This window comes from Callospermophilus lateralis, chromosome 7 (assembly GCF_048772815.1).
Source record: "Callospermophilus lateralis isolate mCalLat2 chromosome 7, mCalLat2.hap1, whole genome shotgun sequence".
In the NCBI taxonomy this organism is placed as follows: domain Eukaryota; kingdom Metazoa; phylum Chordata; class Mammalia; order Rodentia; family Sciuridae; genus Callospermophilus; species Callospermophilus lateralis.
Window position 1 is genome coordinate 102,441,734 of NC_135311.1, and position 25,745 is coordinate 102,467,478.

At 43.7% G+C, this 25,745-nt stretch overlaps 1 protein-coding gene across 1 annotated transcript; it reads right to left on the reverse strand.

Annotated features, from left to right (window-relative positions):
• Window positions 1-6,481: 6,481 nt before the first annotated feature.
• On the reverse strand, window positions 6,482-23,681 carry Dio1 (iodothyronine deiodinase 1). Its single transcript, XM_076862695.2, has 4 exons — window positions 23,345-23,681; window positions 16,284-16,427; window positions 10,997-11,196; window positions 6,482-7,945 (listed from the first exon to the last, which is right to left on the reverse strand). Exons 1-4 carry the CDS (start codon window positions 23,679-23,681, stop codon window positions 7,877-7,879), a joined length of 750 nt encoding a protein of 249 aa, XP_076718810.1. The 3' UTR covers window positions 6,482-7,876.
• Window positions 23,682-25,745: the final 2,064 nt, after the last annotated feature.

The window sequence follows — 25,745 nt, forward strand, 5'->3', positions numbered from 1 at the left end:
AAAAAGAAAACTAAGTTGAATATATTCGCACACACCTGTAATCCCAGCAGCTCATGAGGATCACCAGTTCAAATCCAGCCCCAGCATAAAGCGAGATGCTAAGCAACTCATTGAGACCCTGTCTCTAAATAAAATACAAAAAAATAGGGCTAGAGATGTGGCTCAGTGGTCAAGTACCCCTGAGTTTAATCCCTGGTATCCCCGCAAAAAAGAAAACTAGAAACTACTATGTATCTATACGTTAGAAAGTATCTCATACTTTATGAGATATTAGTCATATATAAATATAGAATGTATATTTCTGGTTAAAGATAGTGCAATAAAGGGATCCCCTTTCAACTAGGACACATGCCTGTACTTGTTAAGTACTATGAACTCAAGATTTTAGTGGAGGAATTAAGAACTGACATATGCTCTTCCAGAGCTGGAGACTTAACTGAACATGTCACAGTTATTAAAGGCTTACCCAGCAATCCCTTGATTAGATTGAAGAGGGCTACAGATGGCTTCAAGAGAATGGAGAATGTCCCTGTGGAGACCCACATTAATAACACAGAATGGGAGGGAAGATGAAGACAAAGAAGAATCCAGGCAAGACACAGTAAAGAGATTGCTAGAAGTAGAGCACAGCTTGGGCTGCCATTACCAAGTACCATGCACTGGTGGCTTAAACAACAAATGCTGATGGGAACACAGTTCTGGAGTCTGGAAGTCTGAGGTCAGGGTGCTAGCATGGTCACTTTCTGACCTCCCTTCCTGCCTTGTAGGTGGCCACCATCTCACTGTGTGCTCACATGACCTCTTTCTCAGGTGTGTGCAGCGACAAAGTGAACTCTTCATTGTCTCTTCCTCTTTTTTTTTTTTTTTTTGTACCAGTGATTGATCCCAGGGGTACGTAACCACTGAGCCTTTTTATGTTTTATTTTGAGACAGAATCTCGCTTAGTTGCCTAAGTTGGCTTTGAACTCACAATCCTCCTGCCTCAGGCTCCCGAGTTGCTGGGATTACAGGTGTGTGCCATTGCACCTTTTTTTAAGGATACTATTTCTATCATATAAGGGCCCCTCCCCTATGACCTATTTACTTTTAATTTCCTCTCTATAGGCACCATCTTCAAATACAGTCCTATCAGAGTAAGTTAGGACTTCAGCATATGAATTTGAGAAGTGTAGGGGCACAACTCAGCTCATCTCAGAAGGTGAGATGGCAGCCAAAGCAGAGAGGATGTCACTGAAAGGGATCTCGGTGAGCCAAATTGCAAAGGAACTTACTAGGAGGGTATTCAGAATAACTAAAGTTGCAGATTGCCCTGCTGACTCCCTATCCTACCCACACTGTGGTTTAGCAAATAACAAACTCTATTAAAGAAAACTAATAACCAGAAAAGACTCAGAAGTTAATTGCTTTACGTCACGTGTTCTAGGAACAGAGTTTGAGTCAGATTTATTGGGGATGCTCTCTGGAGAAATCTCTGGGGACGTGTGGGAAGCAGGAGAGAGTGAAGGAGAAAGCTAACCCAAGACATGGCTTCAGCCAAAGCCTGATCCCACAGGGCACTCTGAATGGCACAGAGCCACATGCACATACTACTGCACCTTGAGGCAAGGGTCCGGGCATTTGTATGTCCCTGTCCATCAGTCACTGGCTGTGAATCGTGCTCAGGTGGAAGATGTAATCTCTCAGGTATTTCTGGGTAAACTAGCTCCTGTCATTGGAGGACACTTCTCAGGAACAGGGACATCTGTGAGCCATTAGCAGCCAGAGCTCACAGCAGTTGGCAGATGAGTACACTGGCTTCGTAAAGGGCATCTGGGCAGAGTACCAGCACCATCCACTGCAGCCTTGCTTCTTAAAGGGTGGTTCCTGGAACAGCAGCAGCCACCTATTCTGAAAGCTTGTCAGAAATGCAGATTTCCAGTCCACCCCCAGCTCTATTGAATCAGAAACTCTGGGGATGTGACCCAAGACTCTTTCAACAGCCCTCCAGGTGATTTTGATGTAGCCAAAGTTTGAGAACCACTATACCGCAAGAGCCTATGGTTAGAAACTGTAAAACAAAGGATGGGGGGGGAAGCCCCAGGAAAATAAGATACAAAACGTGTTGTAAAAGAAATTACACATGGTAATCTCAAAAAGAGCTCGAAGAAGAGATACAATGATTTAAAGGGAAAAAAATGACACAGAAGGTGAAACATGAGCCTGCAGAGTTAAGAAAGGAAGTAAAAGAGAAAAAAACTTTTTCAGAGGTGCAAGTCATAAAAGCAATGAAGGCATGATGACAACGATGGCATTTGTGACCCTCCGAGTTCAATTAGAAAGACTGAACTCTGTCCAGATGTTTCAAGCAGAGAGAGACACATAAAGGGACTTGGTGACCAAGTATTGAAGAGGCTGGAAAAACAGACTGCATGTGACCCAGAGCTGAAGCCCAGGAACCATGTGTACTGTGGGCCGGTGGAGGCACCTTGCTGCTTCTGAATAGAAGTCACCTGCCACCATGCTGGTGAAACCAAAGCTACTACCTACAGTGCATAGTCACCTGTCCTCACAGCCAAAGTGGGATGATGACGTCACCCAACAAGCCACCTCCTGATATCTCATCATTGCTCCCCAATGGCAGAATTTAACCAGAAAATAGCCACCAGGGGAGCCCAGAAATGCAGTTTTCAGACTTCCTGCTTCCTGGAGTACAGAAAAGAGAATGGAAGCGTAGGAATGAATGAGAACCAACACCACCTGGCACAATCAAATCCAACTTAAAAAAAATAAGGATTAGAGGGAACAGCTGGCAAAAAAATAATAATAATAATAATAACATGAAATAGAAAATAACAAAGAAAAAAATGGCCATAGAGATGATATTTATGAAAGAGAAGGAAATACAACATATCTATGATTATAGGTGCTAAGAGAATAGGACAAATGCAACAGGAAAGATTCAAGGCAACAGAAGAAGACATCCCTGAAGTTAAAATATATATATAACAATAAATCTTGAGCTCCAGAGAGGATTTTGCTGTTTTGTTTCTGTTTGGTTTTGAGACAGGGTCTCACTGTCTTCCAGGTGGGCCTTAAACTTCTGGGCTCAAGCGATCTTTTGCCTCCTAAGTAACTGGGACTATAGGTGCACAACACCACACCCAGCTTAAAAGAGGATATTGTGTTCCTGGAAAGTCAACACTGCAATCTCTCTTGGTGGAGTTACTAAACATCAAGTAAAAAGAAAGAATCTGTCAGGTTTCCTGGCAGAATAAAAGTGATTCAAGTGCCAGGAGAAGTAAATTAGCCCGACCTCAGGCATCTCCTGCCAAAAAATAGTCTAGCAATGTTCATAAATCTGAGGCAGAGAACTGAAACACAAGAATCTGAAACCTACCCACATATCCTTCTGGCTTCAAAATGACAGACTGGTGTTCTTCAGCATGCAAGGCCTCAGGGAATGGGGGACCCACATGTGCTTCTCAAGGAAACTGCTGGTAACTCCACTGAGTTAAGGTGTTGGGCAGATTAGGTACTCTGGATCCCTCAATAAAATCTAGAAATGCTGGAGAAAATATCATAATCAACCTTTTAGAATTGATGGCTGAGTTTACCATAAATAAAAGAAAATATTCTGTGGCCAGGAATGTATTGTGAGCCCAGCTCCAGGGAGGTGGACAAGTGCTAAAGTTATCGGCCACTCTGGGTGAGGCTGCCAATTTCTGGTAGTCAGAGCTTTTATTTCCTAGGCCTCCTGCCAGGCATAGGAAGCAATATCTTGGTGTCCAAATGGAGCATAGGCTTCGAGTCCCCATGTTAAGGCAAGTACCACAAAAGGCATCAGCCTCAGAGAACAAGCAAAGTAGAAAGAAATCTTCCCTTCAAAAGCAGACAGACTGGGGCTGGGGTTGTGGCTTAGCGGTAGAGCACTCACCTAGCATATGTGAGGCCCTGGGTTCGATCCTCAGCACCACATAAAAATAAATAAATAAAATAAAGGTATCGTGTCCAACTACAACATATATATATATATATATATATATATATATATATATATTTTTTTTTTTTTTTTTTTCTTTCTTTAAAAAAGCAAACAGACTGGGGATGGGAGTGTAGCTCAGTGGTAGAGTCTTTTATCTAGCATGCACAGGGCCTTGGGTTCTATCTCTGGTATTGCAAAAAAGAAAGAAAAAAAAAAAGCAGATAGTGTTGTGATGACTACACTGCAATCTGGACAGGAGATATTAACAAGCTTGTTTGCATACCAGTGCTTTACAATACTAATAAGCAGAATGGGTTTATTTTTGTGATCCAGACTCAAAGAGGTCCCCTCTAAAGAAGAATCCTCTTCTCTGTCATCAATTAGAATTGAACCTAAACCTCAAACAGGCCTTTGCAAATATTCTTTATCAACCTTTGTCCATGTCATTGAAATGCTTCTCCCTGCCTGTGTTTTCCAGGCTTTTCCCAAATATGGAAGTACTAGGCATCCTTATAAACCCAGTGCAAGTGTTGCTAGCTCCATAAAGCCTTGCTTGAATTCACGCAGCTCAGAGGGATTGCTCTCCCCTCTCTGACCTCTGAACATTTACCTTTATCTCAGGCTAACATATCATATTGCATCTTGAATGGTTACTGTGGTGTCTGTGTGCCCGCCCCCCCCCCCCCAGGAGATTAAGCTGCTAGAGGACAATAGCTGTGCCTTCTCTGTCTTTGCATTACTCCACACACTGAATTAGTGCTCAATTCATGTCTGATGCATTAAATTGAAAATAATTGAACTGGAAAGCCTGGGGTATTTTGTCATTCTAAAAACTCTTCAGTTCCAGCTCCTATCATTTGTTGAAAACCAGGAGGTTCTGATGCATTTATAGACATGCCATGGAGGACCATCTGAGAAGTGGTTCAGAAGACTGTTGTCTCCCATGCCAGATTCTTCTGTGGAACTTAGCACTTATCAAGGACAGTGCTCAGTTCTGCTTCAGTCCCATCGATGTCACGGCTACTTGTTCTCAGTATAACTTCACAAACTCATGCCTGTGTTGGCTGGTTATCTGGACAGGATGGAGAATTTTTATTCAATGTCTCTTCTTTCCTTTCAATCCACAACCCCCCAAAAGGCAGCCCAAGAAGGGAGTTGCAGAATGACAACGATTCTCTTGGTAATACCCAACACTCCTGTGGTGTTTGCTTATGAGTCCTCTCTGGCGGGCACTACTGATGTCCCATTTTATACTTCAGGATACCAAGGCAGCCATAGAGAGCTAGCAGAAATAGAGCTAAGACTGTGGCCTTGACATCAGAAGTGGAGTTGGATCCCACTTGATTATTTACTACTTCTGAGAACTCACAAGTTACTCAACTCTCTGAGTCTTGATTTCCTCATCTATAAAATGGGGATAATAATCTCTTTAGGATAGGAGAAATTAAATGAGAACACATTTAAAAGTGTCTGTGCTTGGTAGATGATTAATAACAACTCTTTTTTAGTGGAATAAAATGGGTGAGCATAGTGACACACGCCTTTAGTCCCAGCTACTCAGGAGGCTGAGGTGTGAGCCCAGTTAGAGGCCAACCTGAGCATAGCAGCTAGACCCTATCTATGAAAAAAAAAAAAAAAAAAAAGTGAAATAGCTAGATTAAAAAATATTAACATGAGGGGCTGGAATTGTGGCTCAGCAGTAAAGCGCTTGCCTTGCACATGTGAGACACTGGGTTTTATCCTTAGCACCACATTAAAAAAAATAATAATAAAAAAATAAAGATATTGTGTCCATTTATAATGGGGGGATGGTTCATGCCTGTAATCCCAGTGGCTTGGGAGGCTGAGACAGGAAGATTGCAAATTCAAAGCCAGCCTCAGCAAAAAGTAAGGTGCTAGACAACTCAGTGAGACCCTGTCTCTAAATAAAACAAAAAATAGAGCTGGAGGTGTGGCTCTGGTTGAGTACCCCTGAGTTCAAACCCTAGTATTGGACCCCCCACCAAAAAAAAAAATTACATTGGGATTGGATTTGTGGTTCAGTGGTAAAGTGCTTGCCTATAAAATGGGGATAATAGGCATGTACGAGGCACTGGGTTCAATTATCAACACCACATTAAAAATAAATAAATAAATAAAGGTCCATTGACAACTAAAAATTTTTTTTTTAAAAAGAACATTTTTAAAAAATTAACATGGTAGCAACTAAGGCAGAGCCACAGAGAATGTGTTCTCATGCTGGCAAAATGCACCCCCAAGTCCATCCTTTTGTCATGTTGTGATCAAAGTTTGATTCCAATGTGAAAAATTATTTCCCTCCAGCAGGATTTCATAAGACAGTAACGCATTTGACATGTAACACATAAAGACTGGGTATTCTTCCCACCAAATGGGGCCCTTCCAGCAAATGATATTTTTGCTGATCAGATTACATCGAGCTATAATAAAAGATAGTTAGGCTGACCGAAATTGGAAAAGAAAATGTAGAGATCACACTGAAGCCATCCAAAATAGCTTGATATGTTTTAATTGTTCTGTATTAGCTTGCTGCATCTTAGAACATTTTTTTAAAATCAAGTCACAGCTGTGGGTACTTTAGGCTGTGGCCATCATAAACAAATATGAAAAGAAGCAGAGTTAAAACAGATGAATTCTAGGGCTGGGTTGTGGCTCAGTGGTAGAGTACTTGCCTAGCAGGTGTAGGCACTGGGTTCAATTCTCGGCACCATGTATAAATGAATAAATAAAATAATGGTCCATTGACAACTAAAAAAGATTTAAAAAAAAAAACAGGTGAATTCTAAAGGTTATCCATTAGTCTGATGTGATCTAACACAAATGACCATTCAGAGACTAGTGAAGAACTTGGGGAAACAATTTCAATTATGAGCTTCTGTGTAGCTGAATGATAGCTTTTGCCGGTGCTTATTGTCTGCTTTGGTCATGATCATAATGTTTTGGGGAAGCCAAAAATCCTCCTTATCACTCCTTGATAAGTGAAAATCGTGGAATATACCAGAGAACAGAGAGCCAGATTTCTGTGAAATATATTCAAAGATGGTAAAGTGAATACTCTCCTTTTCCTGGCAGAATTGGAGATGGTTACCATGGAAACTCACTCATCACCACCACTGACTGATTTAAATCTTTTGTCAAGGAACGAGTTATCCAGGTTATCATTTCTTCTCTTCCCATGCCCTCCCTTTCCAATTTCTCATCTCTCCCTAACAAGTGGAATTCTTCCTGTGCTTTGTTCTAAAAGCCAATTTGGTGTCTTAAATGATCAGTCCTATGAATGGCAGGTTTGGCCAAATGGACTTGCCTCACAGAAGGGGTGCCATATTGAACCACTTGGTATTAGAGCAGCAAGGGAGACGCCACACTTCAGGAGTAAGCCAGTGGAGGGCGACTGCCATTTCACTAAAAGATATTGTGCAAAGAATGTGGTCTCCACTGAGGGAGCAGGGTGGAGTTGCATGATAACAATTCATTTGCCTGAACAGCTCAGGTGTTACTTCAGTTTCTCTATAAAAATTTGTGCTGGGCGCAATGGCATGTGCCTATAACCTGGGAGGCTGAGGCAGGAAGCTCACAAGCTAGAAGCCAGCCTGGGCAATTTAATGAGAAATAAAATAAAAACCAAAAAGGGCTTGGGATGTGGCTCCGTGGTAGAGCATCCCTGGGTTCAATTCCTAGTACCAGAAAAGAAAAAAAAAAGGGAAACAATTTATCCTGATTAGGTGCTGTGACCTGCCCTCTCTAGCAGCAGTTGTTTGCTTAAATTTGAAAATTTAATTTTGAGCTAGTAGTTCAGCTGGGAACACAGGTCAAAGGTGAAAGTCAGCTGGGCTGAGGGGAGAGCCAAGCCTGAGGAGTCCTTCTGTGGGTCACCTAGAGCTGGAGAATCTGTTCACATTAACTGTGGAGCTTTTCCAGAACAGCACGAACTTCCTCTGGATGGTAGTTCCAAGGGCCAGGTTTACCCTGCAAGAGAAATGAATCAGGCATTCCCAGATTTCCAACCTGCAAGGAATATGTAGGTCTGGAGCTTGGTTGTAGATCTGGACTAAGATCTATGGTGGTGTTATCAGTACAGTATGGCCAATGGCAGATTTGTGCAGCCAGGAGGTGGATCAGATCATCCAGGGAAAGTGGGTGGCGTGGCACCACATTTAATGAGAAGATTGGACTAAGATAGAAGAAAACTAGAGGAAAAGTGACGGAGTTTTAGGAGGAGAAAAGTATCAATATAAATAAACTTTTCTTCCCTCATTAGACCTTCAGATCTTTAGACCTTCCTTTCCTCTTCAGTCCCCCATAGAAACTTCACTTATTCTGTATCAGAACCACCTCTGCCCCTCCAGTCCCCCTGCCCTAGGGATGCCCTTTACACTCCCTAGTCCTGACAGCCACCACACCTCCCAACTATGCTGCTCCCTCCAGTCCATTCTTCACCCAGTAGCCTATGGTCTTCCTTCCTTCCTTGGTACTGAGGATTGAATGAAACCAGGGGTGCTTTGCCACTGAGTCACATCCCCAGCCCTTTTTAATTTTTATTTTGAGACAGGGTCTCTTACTAGTTTTTTAGGGCCTTACTAAGTTGTTGAGGCTGGCCTTGAACTTGCAATCTCCTGTCTCGGCCTCCCGAGTCACTGGGGTTATAGGCATGTGCCACTACATCCAATAGCCAATGATCTTTCCATCTGATCATGCCTATCTCCTACTCCAAATCTTCATATGGCTCTTCTTTGCCCTAAGATGAAAGCTGAACTCCTTGGTCCAGGATCAGACCCTGTAACCCAAGTGCCTCCAATTCTCTATTCATACCTACCCTATATTCCTCAGGGCCTTTGCCATCTGTCCTTATATTTGCAATGACCTTAACTCCCTGTGCTTACTTGACTGACTGCTTATGCATTTTTAAAATTTATTTTTAATAAATAGGGATCTATACAAATAAACTTTTCTTCCCTCATTAGACAGAGACCGGCGCTTGCTAAGTTGCTGAAGCTGGCTTTGAACTCACGATTTTCCTGCCTCAGCCTCCCTAGTCACTGGAATTACAGGCATGCTTCACCTCATCCAACTGACTGCTTATGCTTTAAGGCCCACGCTTGCCACATCCTCTGACATATCCACCCTTCCTCAGGGTTGGAAAACCTGAAGTTTGAGAGCCAAGTCATTTCTGATAACGCACATTCTTTACTTACAGATGTCTGTGGCTGCTTCTTTGCTATAACAGCAAAACTGAATTGTTGGGGATTCAGGGTTATCTGGTCCACAAAGTAAAAAATATATTGACCATCAAGGCCTTTACAGAAAAGGTTGCTGGTCCTTGCTGTGGAATTTCAGCATTGAGGACATTGTATTACTACTCTTTTTTAAAAAATATTTTTTAGATGTATGGACCTTTACTTTATTCCTTTATTTATATGTGGTGCTGAGAATTGAACCCAGTGCCTCACACATGCTAGGCAAGCCCTCTACCACTGAGCCACAGCCTTAGCCCCTGTATTACTACTCTTATTTGGGTCTTCCCAGACTGTGGGCACCTTGAAGTAAGGCAGGGATCATTAAATTTGTTTTTGTGTTTCCAAGATTTGCACAGGGACTAACTCAGGGTAGGGACTCTGTGCCTAGCATCTTAGAACCATGTCTCAGGGAAGGGGCAAGGAAGAGGGACCTGCATCCTTGTATTGTGACTCTTAGGACATTGGGGTTCCATGTACAAGATGTTGCTTATTTCACCTGTATAAGTAGGGCCAGTTTGATTCATGGGCAGAATAGCATCCAAGTAGTTGGGTATCATCAGTTATCCAAGGCTGCAAATCCTTTCAGCAGCTCTAAACTTATTTCCTACTCTCAGAGACCAACACTGTCCAAGGAGCCAGAGGGTGTGCCTATGTGTTAGCTCCTATTCCCTAATAAGGCTGGAGACCATGAGGGGAAAACCATCACCAGGAAGCCTGGACTCAGTTCTCTGGTTGCATCCCTGCTTCAACATTTCCAGCTCCTATCCATAGAGTCGACTCTCTTTGGGCTCCTACATCCCCTCCAGAGCCAGGCCTGCCTCAGTGATGAGCAGCTTCAGTCCTCCCTACATTGCTGTCTTTCATCCAGGTCAATTGAAATCAAAGCCTTGCCTAGTAACCTTGGCAAGTCAAGATGCTCCTCTCTGAGCATCAAAATAAAATGGAAACATCTTTTATCTCTTCTATCTCCCAGTTGTCTTTCATCCAGGTCAATTGAAATCAAAGCCTTGCCTAGTAACCTTGGCAAGTCAAGATGCTCCTCTCTGAGCATCAAAATAAAATGGAAACATCTTTTATCTCTTCTATCTCCCAGTTGAAAATCAGAGTTGGGCCAGTTGTCTGGGTTCAGAAGGCAGCTAGTAGGATGCAGTTTTGGTCCAAATGCCAGGGCTTGCCCATCACAGTGTTGCATAATTGCCCAGCTGCTGTAATCCCAGCAGCTCAGGAGGCTGAAGCAGGAGGATTGCAAGCCAGCCTCAGCAATTTAGCAAGGCCCTAAGCAACTCAGTGAGACCCTGTCTCTAAACAAAATACAAGAAAAGGGCTGGGGGGCTAGGGCTGTGGCTCAGTGGTAGAGCGCTTGCCTTGCACATGTGAGGCACTGGGTTCAATCCTCAGCACCACATAAAATAAACAAACAAAATAAAGATATTGTGTCCATGTATAACTAAAAAAAAAATTTAAAAAAAATAAATAAAAGGGCTGGGAATGTGGCTCAGGGGTTAAGTGCCCCCTGAGTTCAATCCCTGGTACGTATAAATAAATAAATAAATAAAAACCAGGGCTTTCATGGGCATCATTTCCTCCCTGGTGAGGTGGGGACCAGACTGCTCATTTTGCAGAAGAGGAAACTGAAGCTCCATAAAGTAAAAGAATTTGCCCATGGTCACATGACTAGCAGTGATTTGAATCTAGGGTCTCCCTGATACAAAGCCCTCTTTTTGCCTTTGTCTTTTCTGGACCCCCTTGGCCCTCCCCGGGCCTCCTGCTCCTGGGTCACCACCTTGTAGAGGATCCTGCCCTCCTGGAGTACGTAGAGCCTCTCGGGCAGGGCTGCGTAGAGCTGGCTGCTCTGGTTCTGCATGGTGTCCACCACCACAGGGCACTGGGGACTCTTGGCCAGCAGCATGTGGGCTGCCCGCAGGCGGTCCTGGAGGTTCTGATGAATCTTGATGTCCACATTATTCTTAAAAGCCCAGCCATCTGGAAAAGAAAGATTAGGCACTCAAGCTCTACACACAAGGCACCCAATTCCTGCAGGTTAAATACCACCCACTTTTAACAGAAGGTCCCAAGTAGAGGAGCCCTTACCCATGATTTAGCCCAGTTTCCTCTTACAAGTATATCTGCCAGGTTACATAGACATTTTCTTATTGATCCAAAACTGAAGCCCTGGATTCCTGGCTTCCAGGCCTCAGCTCTTCAATGTGAGATAGTCCAATCAATAGAGAGCTGCTTCTTGATCTTTAGTGAGCATATATGTCACTCAGAGGCTTTGTTACAGGGAAATTCTGATTCATCCTGTCTAGGGTATGACTGAGAGTCTAACCTGCTCCCAGAATGCAAGGCTTCTGATGCCTGGATCACACTTTGAGAGACAGTGGTCTAGAACAGTGGTTATCTAAGTGTGTGCGCTCTAGACCAGCTACAGCAGCAGCATCTGGGAGCTTATTAGTAATGCAGATTCTCAGGCCCCACCATAGACCAACCAGGGGTGGGACCCAGTGATCTGGGTTTTAACAGCCTTTCAGAGATTTGAATGCACTAGTGCATTATAACTTGTTTAAAAAACTACTGCTCTGAATTAAAGCTATGCTGATATTTCATCTCACTCTAGTCGGAATAGCAACCATCAAGAATACAAATAATAATGTTGGCAAGGATGTGGGGAAAAAGGTACATTTACACATTGCTGGTGGGACTGCAAATTGGTGCAACCACTCTGGAAGCAGTATGAAGATTCCTCAGAAAACATGGACTGGAACCACCATTTGACCCGGTTAACCCATTCCTCGGGTTATGCCCAAAGGACTTAAACTCCTCATACTATAGAGATGCAGCCACATCCATGATTATAGCAGTGCAATTCACAATAGCTAAACTATGGAACTAACCTAGGTGCCCTTCAACAGATGAATGGATAAAGAAAATGTGGTATATATACACAATGGAATATTACTTAGCCATAAAGAAAAATGAAATGATGGCATTTGCTGGTAAATGGATGGAACTGAAGACTATCATGCTAAGTGAAATAAGCTAAACCCCAAAAATCAAAGGCCAAATGTTCTCTCTGATATGAGGAGACTGACACACAATAAGGGGGTGGGGGGAAGAATAAAAGTTCATTGGATTAGAAAAAAAGGAAATGAAGGGTGGGGAGGGGAAATGGGAATAGGAAAGACAGTAGAATGAAGCGGACATAGCTTTCCTATGTTCATATGTGAATACATGACCCGTTTAACTCCACATTTTGTACAAATACAAGGATGGGAAGTGATACTCCATGTATGTTCCAGTCCATGTCGAAATACACTCTACTGTCATGTATAACTAAAAAAAAATAAATAAATAAATAAATAAATAAATAAATAAAAACAAAACAAAAAGAACTACTACACTAGAGTTTAGAAAACTTTCCTCTCCTGATTATTCATAATCACAATGTTCTTTCCAAAATGCAAATCTGACCATGTCACTCTCCTCCTCAAATCTTTTGGTGCCTTCCTATCACCATCCAGATAGATCCCAGCCTCCTCAGTGTGGTCCATGAGGCCTTCAGTGACCCAGCCTCTGCCCATCCCTCTAGTCTTCCTCCAGCTCTTTGCTCCAGGTAAATGGGTGAGGTACTTGGATTCCTCGACCCCCACCCCCAGGCTGTCTCTGACCTTTGCTCTTTTTGTTACAGTAGCTAACTCCACCTCAGTGTGAGCAGAGTGGAGCCTTCTCTTTCTTGGATTAGGCCCTGTGACTTCTGCTACTGCAGCTGATGTTGCTTTAGCTCTATTGACAGCCTCAGATAAGCTGCTCAGGGTGAGCTCACAGCCACATATAGCTGCCAGCCTGGCAGTGACCTTGCTCTCATCCCCTTCTATGCAGTTTTCCTGCCTCCTAATCATATTCCACCTGTCCTTTAGAGACTCGCCACAACGGGCCCACAAGTTGAAAAAACTGCTCATAGCCTTGCCCTTCCACTTGCACCATTTCTGGGGAACCTGGAATCCAGGTAATGTGGTCATAGGTTCCTTTGGAAGCCACAGGCCCATGTTTACAATAATAGTTGCCCTGCTGGTCAGATAAGTTGCTTAAGTCTATCCACAGAGTCTACATCACCTCCTTGGTGCTCCCAAGTCTCCTTCTCAATATCTTTCTCCCAAGTTAAACCAGCCCTTCAGATTCACCTCAGGATACAAATGTCTGGCCTGAGATATTATTACTCATTATCAAAGATATTATTACTCATCATCAAATTTCCTGATGATAATAACACCAATTTCTATTTATACCATGTTTAGGCAGCCATGTCCACCTGGGCTCTTGGAGCTTCCCAGGTGCCTCCCATGGCAGGCCAAGCAGGGAATCTCAGCCCCATGGTGCAGCTGAGAACATGGAGAACCCAGAGAGGAACAGTGACCTTCCTCCCCAAATTTAAATGTAATTTCCTTACAGGAAAGAACTGGGCATGTGTATATATATCTTTTCTATCTCCCTAGCCCCAGCACAGGCCTGGACACATTGTAGGTGCTTATTAAATAATGTTGAATGAATGATTCCATGAGGCAGATGATGTCATCCCAATTTTATGGTAGAGAAGCAGACGCAAAAGGGAGGTTGACCAAAATCCCGTGAGCAGCACATGATGGAGCTGGACTCACACCCAGGTCCAATGTCTGTGACCTTCCCACTATACCTTGTGCCTCCCTGTATTTTACTTGGATGAACGGGGTGTGTGGAGAAAGTCAAGTCAACTAATTTGGGCCCTAAAGACTGACCCACACCTCCTAGATCTGATGGATACTAGCTCTGTACACTTTATTTCTGAGGTACAGGTTATGCCCAGTTCTGTCTGGTTGATAGAAACAAGAACCCGGAGGAAGGAGATGGGGAAGAGGAAAAACTGTGTCAGGACAAGGCAGGAAGCCTCTCCTTGGTGGCTGAAGTAGATAGCTCTAGTTTCCAGAAAGGTTTAAACCTACCTGGTCTGATTCTGGGAAAAATGAGTCAGGGACAGGTATCAGGACCAGGAAACAATGTTGATGATATTCCAAACCCTCTTGTCACAGTTTGCAATTTACTCTTTTGGAGATTAAAACTGGATCCTCCAGGACCTTGTGACTCAAAGTGTGGTCCCTGGATCAGCAGCTTTGCCCTTACCTGGCCCCATGCCAACCCTCTGGAGCCAGAATCTGCATTTCAATAAGACGCCGAAGTGATCTGAGCATACAGTAAAGTTTGAGAAGTGCCTCCCCAGGAAGGCTAAATCAAACTAGGCTTGGCTGAACTCCAGCTGTGTGATGTGGAGGCATTGTCTCTTCTCAGCCTTGGAGACCACAGATGCCAGTTTCTCTGCCATAGATCTTTTTCTTTAACTGATGCCTGCTGTTCTCACAAAGGAATGCTCACAAAGAGGTACTTTGTGCTCATGTTTGCTCTCCTGTCCCCTGGGCTGTTTTAAAACAAATTTTATTATGGAAAATTTCAAATACATGTAAGAAAGAACAGTATAATGAACCTATCATAACATTATCCTATTATAATATTTTAAATTGCTTCAAAATCACCAGGTAAGGACAGATGCTGCCAGTTAAAAGAGCATAGTATAAGTTGAAAGCAGCTTTTAAGCTTTTGTGTGCATTTATGTCACTATGTATTAGGCTTCAGGTAGGGCCCTGGAATATACATTTTCAGTAAGCAAGTGGTTCTGTCACTAAAGATCTGGGGACCACATTGGGAGAAAGTATACTGGGTCATCTTGGCTGAAGATTAATCAGAATAATCTCTATGCTTACAAGACATGGACAAGCCAGCAAGGCTAACTGGCCTATACATTATCCATCCTGTTTTTACAGAGCTCTGACTGTGACATGGGCTATACTGAGTTCTGGGTGACAGTAATGTATCAGACAGCATCTCTCCCGTTCTGTGGGGAGATGGATGAAGAAATGGCACCTGTTCCATTCTGCCACACAAGCCTTCCTGCCTTCCGCAATCTCTGGATTTGAGACTTGGGCCAAATTCATGAGTTCAGTCCCCATGAAAATCAGAGAACAGATGTATCTGACCATTTTGTAAAGTAAGGGGTTTAGACCACGATATACATGTTTCCTGGAGGGACATGTCTGTCTCTTGTAAGGAAGAACTATCTCTATCTTCGACTTTCCTAGCAAGGATGATTTCCCATGAAATGATGATGGGTGACGGGCAGGTAGGGGCTATAGAAAGGATTCTCACCCAGGAAAGAGTTGGCCTATGTCAGTGGTTCTCTCAGTTGGGGTCCCCAGATCAGCAGTATCAGCATCACTCATAAGAAATACAAATTCTCAGGCCTGTCCCAGATCTACTAAGGCAGTCTGCTTTAACCAGCCCTCCATGTGCTTCTGATACTTATGACAACATGAGAACTATTGACCCACATGAACCATATTTCTTTGAGTCTTAGGATATATCTTTTTCTTTTTGATGCTGGGATGGAACCCAAGGGCACTGTGCCACTGAGCTACATCCCCAGCACTTTAAATTTTTTTCATTTTGGGATGGGGTGGGGGCCTGTCTTATTAAACTGCTGAGGCTGGCCTCAAACTTGTGATACTTCTACCTCAGCCTCTCAAGTCACTGGAATTACAGATATGCCATTGTGTCCAACTGTCTTATGATGTATAGCAGTCATTACTAATGACTGTACAAATAACTGTACTTACAAATAACTGGATAGCAGTCATTTTACCAATTTCAGGTCCAAATTCCTTGTAAATGTACTCAAGACAATGACTCTCCCTTGATTTCCTTATTTATCCTTTTAAAAGTTTAGAACAATCTCTTGCCAGACCCCATCTCTCCAGGTTTTCTGTTTTTTTTTTTTTTTTTTTTTTTGTGTGTGTGTGTGTCCTGGTTGAAAGCAAACCGTGAAGTGAGTGGTGGGTAAATCCAGGGTGGCGATAGGGAGATGGCGGGTGCTGATTAATAGCAGTTCTTTTCCTCCTTCCCCCTCTTCCTCCAGCCCACTTCCAACCTTGTATGGGGAGAGGGAAAAGAGAGGGTGGGTAATCAAGAGACGAAACATCTTTCTGTACCTGATGCATGTGCTTCTTCAATGTAAATGATGAGAAAATCTGCTATGGGACTAAAGTCTTCAATAAGTCTCTTGAATTGGTCAAATTTGAAAAGAAATGAAGGTCAGGTGCAACTTCCAAAATTCAGCACCAGTGGTCTGTTGCCTAAAATGGAAAAACAACCATTATAAGCCAAGAATCTGCACAATTTATTGATTTATTTTTGGTAAGCATCATCTTCACTCCTGCATTTAATTCTGCTACTTGTTGTCTCTCCAGAATGAGCCCTGGGCACAGCAGGGACCTAACCCTAGAGAGTGTGACTTAGCAGGGGATGGAGCTGGTTTCCACCTTTCTAAAGTGAGAGGTTTACGTTAGGTGATCTCAGTGGTCCACCTGCAGATGATGGTGCTTAAAATAATTACAGGGGAGCCACTTTTATGCAGTTTATGAGGCAAACAGGCCTCCATTCTCTCAGGTGATGGGATTAATAATACTGCAAAGTAGGCAAAATTTCTCCATTTTACGAAGAATCTGAGGTTTATAGACCTCTAGGACCAACACATAGCAGGTCAGTGGTGAAGTTAGAATGATCAGTTTGGCTTCTGGACTTTGAAAGTAGTGCCCTTTTCAATCAAAGTGCCTCAGTTTCCTTGTTCAGAAGTAGACATAATTATAACATATACATATCTTATAGGATTATTATGAAAAATAAATAAATACTGATAAGGGCTTAAAATGGTGGCGGGTCCATAGTAGGTGCTCAATAAATGTAAGTGGTTGCTGTCTGCTCTTATCTCCTCCTAAAATGGGGAGGCCGTGAAGAGGTGGGAGTAGAGCCTGCTAAAAAATGAAAATTAAGGACTCTTGTTCAAAAAGGACGGGGAAGTGCCATCACATTTATTAAAATAAAGATTTTTCTTTTCTTCTAAAATCTCTATCTTGACCTAGAATGCTGCTTTTTAGTTGCTATTTAATGTCACACTCCCCCCCCTACCCCCGTCCAGAAACAGGGACGTTCATAGGGTGAGTGCAGGCTCTCAAATCACCCAGATGCCTGTAACGCAGTGTGCACGTGTGCTTGTGGCATCCTGGTGCCCTGTCCCCTCAGACACCAGAACAAGGCAGCGTGCCCAGGCCAGGAGCATGGAAGGCAAGTCAGGCCTTTCCTTCCTGCCTACCACCCCGACCCGAAATATATTTCACCCTGTCAGGGGAATGCTAGGCATTTAAATAGGGGAAAGGGGGATAAGAGGTCTCTCCCTCCAAATCACCACAATCACTTGCCAAATTGCACGTGGTGCTGCTAGCCAGGATGGGGACAGCCCTTCACATGCTCTGCCCAAAGACACTGGGGGATGCCAACACCTGACCCTGACCTTTCCCCTGCTGTGCCCAGGTGGTTCTCTCTGGGACTAGAAGGTAAAACAGTCACTGGCTGGGAACAGGAAGAAGGGACATGTTGGGGTGGAAGAGTGGGCCCTGGAGAGCATGTCCCCAGCTGAGCTGCAAGATCTGAAGAGCAAGACTGTGTGTCCTCGGGGCAGCCTCCATTGTCCCATTGGGATTCACTTACAAAATTCAAGTTCCAAGATAAACTTGTTAAGAATTTCAAGACAGCTACTACAGAGTGTTAATCTCAAGGACGAGGCCCTTCTGAGTGTGGGACCCTGTGTGATTCACTGGTCCCATGTCCATGAAGCTAGTTCTGGGTGGGGGCCTTCTGAAGTTCCCCCAGCCTAGAGTTGGGGCAGATTTGGGGTTCTCCCTGAGGATCATTATGGCCAGAGCTGAAACATTGTTAAGGCCTCGTCAGACATCTCTTGGACTAAGTGCTGTCCTGCACTATGACGTGGCCTATTTAAGTGTTCTCGTTCCCCCAGGCTACTCCTTATCCCTTAGAGCAGGCCTCATTCAAACTTGTATCCCCAATCTCCAGCACACTCACATCCTACCTACAAGCATTTATTCAGAATTTATACTTTTTAAACCCTGCTGCCAACTGTTGGTTCAGTGGAGAGTGAGATTAGCAGGGCTGGGGTTGTGGCTCAGCAGTAAAGTACTTGCCTGGCATGTGTAAGGCCCTGGTTTCGAATCTCAGCACCACATATAAATAAATAAAATAAAGACCCATCGACACCTTAAAAAAAATCATTCTAAAAAAAAAAAAAAAGAGAGAGAGAGAGAGAGTGAGATTAGTAGGTCTTTGCTGTCTACAGTTTGAGTTTTATTGAATGGGAAGACAGGCCAAAAGACAAGTTCAATACAGAAATGAAGTCATTTCAAATCGTGCTCAGGATTATGAATGAGACTTAACAGAATCAGGTGGGTGAGGAAAGGCCTCTGAGGAGCTGCCATTGAACCTGAGAAGTAAAGGACAAGAGAAAAACAACCATGGGTAAAAGAGAAGAGCATTCCAGGCTCAGCTACTTAATGTGTAAAGCTCCCTGGAGGGAGAGAGGGCTTAGTTTGTTTAAGGATCCACAAGATCACTGGCTAGAACCAGGCAGGGAGCAATAAGAAGAGGTGATTGGAGAGTTTGGTGTGGGCCAGAGCAGGAGAGTTTTAGGGGCCTTGGTGCAAAATCTGAATTTTATTCTGGGTACAATAGGAAGACATGGAGATATTTTGCAGGTGTAGTGGATATTACTGCAGCTTTGGCTGCCAGCCCCAACCTCCTTTCTACTTGAAATTCTCTATTTTATGTATTATTGATGGGCAGCTGTGCCCAGCCTTGCTCTGTGGAAGACAGGACAGTTCTACTCTCTTCCCCCAGCAGCCAGGGAGCAGGCAATGACCTTCCCCACCCCTGGGAAGTGGATTAGATCCTCCTACATAGATCATTGATGTTGGAGGCTTGAGATGGCAGAATTAATTCATAGCCCAGTGGTGGTGCTCCTGTCAGGGATGGTGATGGGTTTGCCCAGCAACCATAGTGACAGCTGGATCCAGGTGTGACCATTGATGTTGAAAGACAGCCTATACTTAGGGCTCCAGCTATTATTGATTCCAGGGAGACCCCAACATCTTTCCAATATGTTCTTTGATGGGTGGATGTGGATGTGAACAGTAAAACTAGAGTGAGTTTCTGTTGCTTGCAAGACAGAGTCCTGACCGCTTCAGTAGATCTGTGTAGATCAGATTCACACTTGAATATCACTGGCTACTCTGTGGAGAAAGGACTGAGAATGACAATGAAAGTGGGGAAGAAGCAGTTAGGGGACCTTGCGGAAGTCCACTTGAGAGACAGTAGGAACCATGGCTGGTGTGTGTGCCAAGGTGAAGGGGAGAAAGTGGAATTGACCTGGCTTGCTGATGGATGGAGACAGAGGGCATCTTAACCTGCTTGAGTTTATTTGGTTATTTATACACCCCCCTTGTTCTGCAAAGGATTTGAAGCAGTTTGCATATATAATAAAATATTAAGTAGAAACTAAAGGAAAAAAACATGGTTTTCTGGAAGGCATAGAACAGGAGGGAAAAATGGACAAATTAGCAGGCTCAAAGGTCTTGTGCATTTATTGTGACTGAGCTCTGAGTCTCTTGGTAGCCAAGTAAAAGGAGAAACCCAATCAGTTTTATTTTTTAACTTTATTTATTTCCTTATATATGGTGCTGAGAATAGAACCCAGTGCCTCTCACATGCTAGGAAGTGCTCTACCACTGAGCTACAACCCCAGCCCCCAATTAGTTTCTTATTTCTAATTTTTAGGTCTACAGTATGAGGAGAAGGTAGGTCAGTTTCTCTGAAGATACAAAGTTTTCCTTGTCTTTGACTCACAGGATTTCTTCATAGGAGGTCCCAGGAGGCATGAAGTGGGCCTCAGTCCTCCTGGTTGATTGCATGGTGACCCCTCACCCACATGACAGGGAGGCCCAGGCATTAGCAGGGAGGCTCTGAGCGGTCATTGGACTCCAATGATCCCAGGGAGTCACTCTTCAGATAAAAAAAAAGTGATTTAGGGTCAGGGCTGACTCTAAATATTAGCTGTCTGGATTTTTTTTTTTAACTGGCAAAATATTCAACACCCACTCATCAAGACCCTGGAAGGAACAGAGCCATTTGTTTAATTATTTATAGTGGCTGGGTACAGTGGCCAGTATTGAGGGCAAAGTTTAAACTTAGTTCCCTGCTTTCCTGATAGCCAAGAAAGGAAGGATGGGTATCAGAGCGTGGCTGTGTTTAGGGCTGGGCCTCTGCCCATGACTGCAGGCCCCAGTACAGAGAATGGCATTTTAAGAATATCAGGAAAGGATGGTCAAGTTCAACTGGGAAAACTGCTTCATAGAGAACTGGACTTGGGCCCACTCTCATGATTGCTGTGCCAGTAAATTAGCCCCCACATCAGGCTCTCTCAGCAGAGAAATCATTCCATTTGTCCTTACTAAGAGACTCTTCATCAGTACATTTGTATATTTTGGAGAATTTTAAACAGAAGATGAAATAAAGCCAGTTTCATCTAAACTCTCAGATGCCCAGAAAACAAAAGGTGCTAAGCACCTTGCTTTTGCTGAAGCTGGCTTTGAACTCATCCATTACTTGCCTTCTGCCACAACATGTCAGTTAATTAAGGTTTTGCTCTCTCTCTCTCTCTCTCTCTCTCTCTCTCTCTGTGTGTGTGTGTGTGTGTGTGTGTGTGTGTGAACTGTGTATATGTGTGCTTGTGCATGGATGTGCGGAGGATGGGAGATGGCTGAGAATTTCTCTGATGCCCTTTTGTCTTACTCATTAACAGAAAATATACCAGCTAGTTCTGGCTCTTGGCTCTGCCAAGAACTTGCCCTGTGACTCTAACAAGTCATTTACCTCTCTGGCCCTTTGCATCTGAAAAGTGAAGGAGTTGCTTTAGGTGAACTATAAAGAATCTTCCAGTTGGGCTGGGGATGTGGCTCAAGCGGTAGTGTGTTGGCTGGCATGCGCGGGGCGCTGGGTTCGATCCTCAGCACCACATACAAATAAAATAAAGATGTGTCCACCAAACACTAATATATATAAAGAATCTTCCAGTTATCCCCAATCTGTGGCCCTAAAATGAGTTCAGAGTTTATACCTAAAGCATACCACAGAGCATTTTAATGGCCTGGTAGTAGTCTGAAGCAGTCACAGGATGTTTTTCTAATAAGCAGAACTGATTATGTTTACTCTCAGAACTCACCAACACCCTCAGGATAACATCTACCTGCAGATAAGACATGAGATCCTCCAAGCTCTGGCCCCGAATGATGGTTTCTGTTTATTTTTTTTCATCTTTTTTTTTTTTTTTTTTTTTTTACTACTGGGGATTAAACCTAGGGCTGCTCTACCATTGAGCATTTTTTTTAGCTTTTACTTCATTTTGAGACAGGTTCTCACTAATTGAATTTATAATCCTCCTGTCTCAGCCTCCTGAGTAGCTGGGATTACAGGGGTGCACCAACATACCCAGCCCCTTCCTGCTTCTTGCACCCCATTTCTGCCAAACTGAATGGTGCTCCTCTACCTCTCGGACCTCTGTTTCTTCCCATCTGTCCTGCCCTGCTCCCCAAGCCCCTTTTCCTCAACTGTACCAAGACTTTACATCCCGAGATGATAATGCTCACCATTTTTTCTCCAGTTAGCCTTCCCTTGACCATCTCCTTACCCCATCCACGAGAGGGCCCCAGCCCCAGAATCTCTGCTTCCCTTTCTCACTGGTCTGGACTATGAGGTTTTTCTAGGACAGAAGCCAGCAGTGTTTATTTCTATATGGCTAGTACCTATTATTTCAGGGGACTCTGGATCCCTGTGCTGAAAGTCAACTCTATTTTACAAATAAAGGGTTTTTATTTTTGTTTTTGTGCCTCTTAGTCTCCTTATATTTCAGTCTCAACTGCAGCAGCAGGGACCAGTGACAAAGTTAAATACTTTCTTTTTTCCTTTTTTTTTTTTTTTTGGTACTAGGGATTGAACTCAGGGGCGTTAGACCACTGAGCCATATCCCCAGCCCTATTTTGTATTTTATTTAGAGACAGGGTCTCACTGAGTTGCTTAGCACCTTGCTTTTGCTGAAGCTGGCTTTGAACTCACGATTCTCCTGTCTCAGCTTCTCAAGCCCCTGGGATTACAGGCATGCACCACCATGCCTGGCTGACAAAGTTGAATACTTTCTAACTGAAAGTATACATTTAAATGATGCAACTCAGGCTGGGGTTGTGGCTCAGTGGTAGAGCACTTGCCTAGCACAGGAGAGGTACTGAGTTCAATCCTCAACATTGCATATAAATAAATAAGTAAAATAAAGGTCTATTGATAACTAAAAATATACATATTTTTTAAAAAATGATGGAACTCAATTCTGTGAATTGTCCCTGAGGCAAGCTGGCTTTCAGGAAACTGATCTTTGAAACTGATCTTTGGATAATTGGCATTCAGAAGATTGGCCTATTCTTGCATAGTGTCTGGCACATAGTAGACACACAATAAAATTAGTTATTACATTGCTTTTGTAATCAATGGTAGTTTGATAAATGTTTGCGAATAAATTGAGGTCATTGTACACTCTTTTTAAAATCATGAGCAAACCAAAAGAAAGAAAGAAACTATTGCCCTTCTCTCTGCTTAAAACAGTCTTCCCTTCTCAAGCTACAAAAATCTTCCTCATTCTTCAAGGCCAAGTTCCAAAGCCACCTCCTCTAGGAAGCCACCTCAGTCCTGCAGGCCAAGGTCATACCTTCAGAGCCTCAGGGAGCGGGTAATCTGTTTTGGGAAAGTGGGGGTTGGCTGCTTGCAGGAAGTGCCATTGAGTGGAAGTGTGAAGGATGAAGAGGATTTCACCAAGTAGAGGTGGACAGAGGGCAACCCAGGCAGAACCGGCTACACGGTAAGAAGAGCATTCAAGGACTGAGAGGCCAGAGTGGGACAGAAAGCCTGGCTTGTGACTGAGGTGCCAGCTTGTGATGCCACTCAGAGCAACAGAACTCAAGGGAGTCCCTCACTTCCTGAGCGGACGAAGACTAGAAGCCCCAGAAGGAGAGCTGGAGTGGGAGAGTTCAGCACCTTTCAACCTCTCTCCGTCCCCACCCGCCAGCCTTTCAAGCGCCCTAGCACACAGCAGCCTCCTGACCTTGTATGAAGTCCCAAATGTTGCACTTCTGTCCCGAGAGGCGAATCACAGGGCAGTTTGGGGCTAGACCCCCCAGCTCAGCCTTGTCCTCCAGTCGCTGCCAACGGACCTTCAAGACGAACCAGAAATACTGGATGCTGAAGAAGGTCGGGACCCAGTTGTCAGGGGAGAATTGGGGGTTTCTGGTCATACCAGTCTTCTGGCCCATGGCCAGGATATTCTGCGTGGCTCTTTCTGGAAACAGTGTCATTAACATTTTGCCCATGACCACCTCTACAACCACCAATAAGAATATCCATAATTTCTTTAGCCACAGGCCTGGCCGGAGCAGCCCCATCTCGTCACAGCCAGAGTTGGCTCTGAGGCTGATGGACCCAGAGGCTGCAGCCAGATGACACTGGGCGGAGCTGGACAAAGGTACAGAGTCAGAGCAGCCAACTCCAGGCAAGAGGAAGGTGCCGTGGCAGAAGGTATTTGCTTTCCCGTCAATAAAGTGGAAAATTCCCAGCCAGGTATACAAAGGTCTGTTCTCATTCTTATTGTTTCAGATTCTTTGCCTTAGTTTTTGAGAGATTCGTGGATTTTAAATTCTCCCTTTGATTATTTTTTTTAATATATATATATATATATTTTAGTTATAGATGGAGACAATGCCTAGTATTGAGCTACACCTGCAGCCCCTTCCTTTGATTAATTTTTTAAAACAAATACTTAAAAAGATCCACACTTAAACCTTCCCCACTAAAAGATCTATTGCAAATGAATAACCTCTAATGTTAATTATTCTTTTTAACAATATAAATGGTTCTTTTACTAGTGAAAGGTGGTTTCCCACTCTTTGCAGAGGCAAAGTCCCTTCCCAGAGGTTTTGGATCTGGACCTCCCAGGCAGTGACATCTCTGGGGCCATCAGCAGTTAAGGGCCTGCAATTCCTTTTAGCACTGGGAGAAGAGAGACAGGTAAAACTCTCTGCTCTCAGGGAAGTCATAGTCTAGTGCAGGAAAGACAAGTAAACAGAAAATTGCCATTTAGTATATTGAGTAGAGAGACAGGATGTGTAGGGACATAGGGATATGGAGAAGTGGCAGCTTATTCTGTATAGAGAGGTCACGAGGCTTCCATGAGGAACTGATGTCTATGCTGCAATCAGAAAGACAGTGAGCTGTCAGCCAGGCAAGGTGGAGGGAACTGCATGGTCAAGGCCTCACAGCCAGAGCAAGCATGACTCAGAGAGGCTCAGAGTTGGAGAGTGTTTAAAAACACAACTAGAGGGCTGGGGATGTGGCTCAAGTGGTAGCGCGCTCGCCTGGCATGCGTGCAGCCCGGGTCCAATCCTCAGCACCACATACAAACAAAGATGTTGTGTCCGCTGAAAACTAAAAAATAAATATAAAAAATATTAAAATATTAAAATTCCCTCTCTCTCTCTCTCTCTCTCTTTAAAAAAAAAAAAAAAAAAAAAAAAAAAACACATCTAGAGGGTCAGGCGTGGTGGTGCACACCTGTAATCCAAGCAACCTGGGAGGCTGAAGCAGAAGGATAGAGAGTTCAAAGCCAGCCTCAGCAAAAGAGAGGTACTAAGCTACTCAGTGAGACCCTGTCTCTAAATAAAATACAAAACAGGGTTGGGGATGTGGCTCAGTGGTCCAGTGCCTTTGAGTTCAATCCCTGGTCTCCCCACCACCCCCAAAAAGTGCACATCAAGAAAGAAAAAGTGGCCTGACTAAAGCCTGTTCCTGTATTACATAATCTCTATGGTATTTGTTCACAAAGCTTTAGTTATTCGTCTCTGGTCTCTGGCATTTATATACCTAAATACTCTCTGTTAGTAAGAGTGGTGCTGGGGATTGAACCCAGGGCCTTATGCATGGAAGGCAGGCACTATACCAACTGAAGGATGTCAGGAAAGCACCAAAAGGTGTCAGCCTTGGCTCTAGGGTCCAGTAGGTATTAATTTTATTAATTAACTTTATTTAGGAAGTGGGGGAAAAAAAGACCCTTCAAAACATGTTTCATTTTAGAGCTGTTCACAGCAAATACCACATATGGTGCCTAGTATTGAAGAGTACAGCTCCTATCTCTTCAAGCAAAGACAGTCCCTCCCACGTGCAGAGATTCACCGCATACCAAGAACTCCTGCATCCCTGAGATTGCTAAGGTTTTGGTTTTATAATGGGCTTTTATTTTTGTAGTGTGTTCTTATATTCACAGCGAAATTGAACAGAAAATATAAGGAGTTCTCACACGTGCACAACCAACCCTGCCCCTTAGCAGCATCCTGTGCCAGAGTGGTACTTTTGTCATAATTGATGAGCCTCCATTGTCACATCATAATCATCTAAAGTCCACAGGTAAAGTTAGAGTTCACTCTTGGTGGTGTATAGTCTATACATTTGGACAA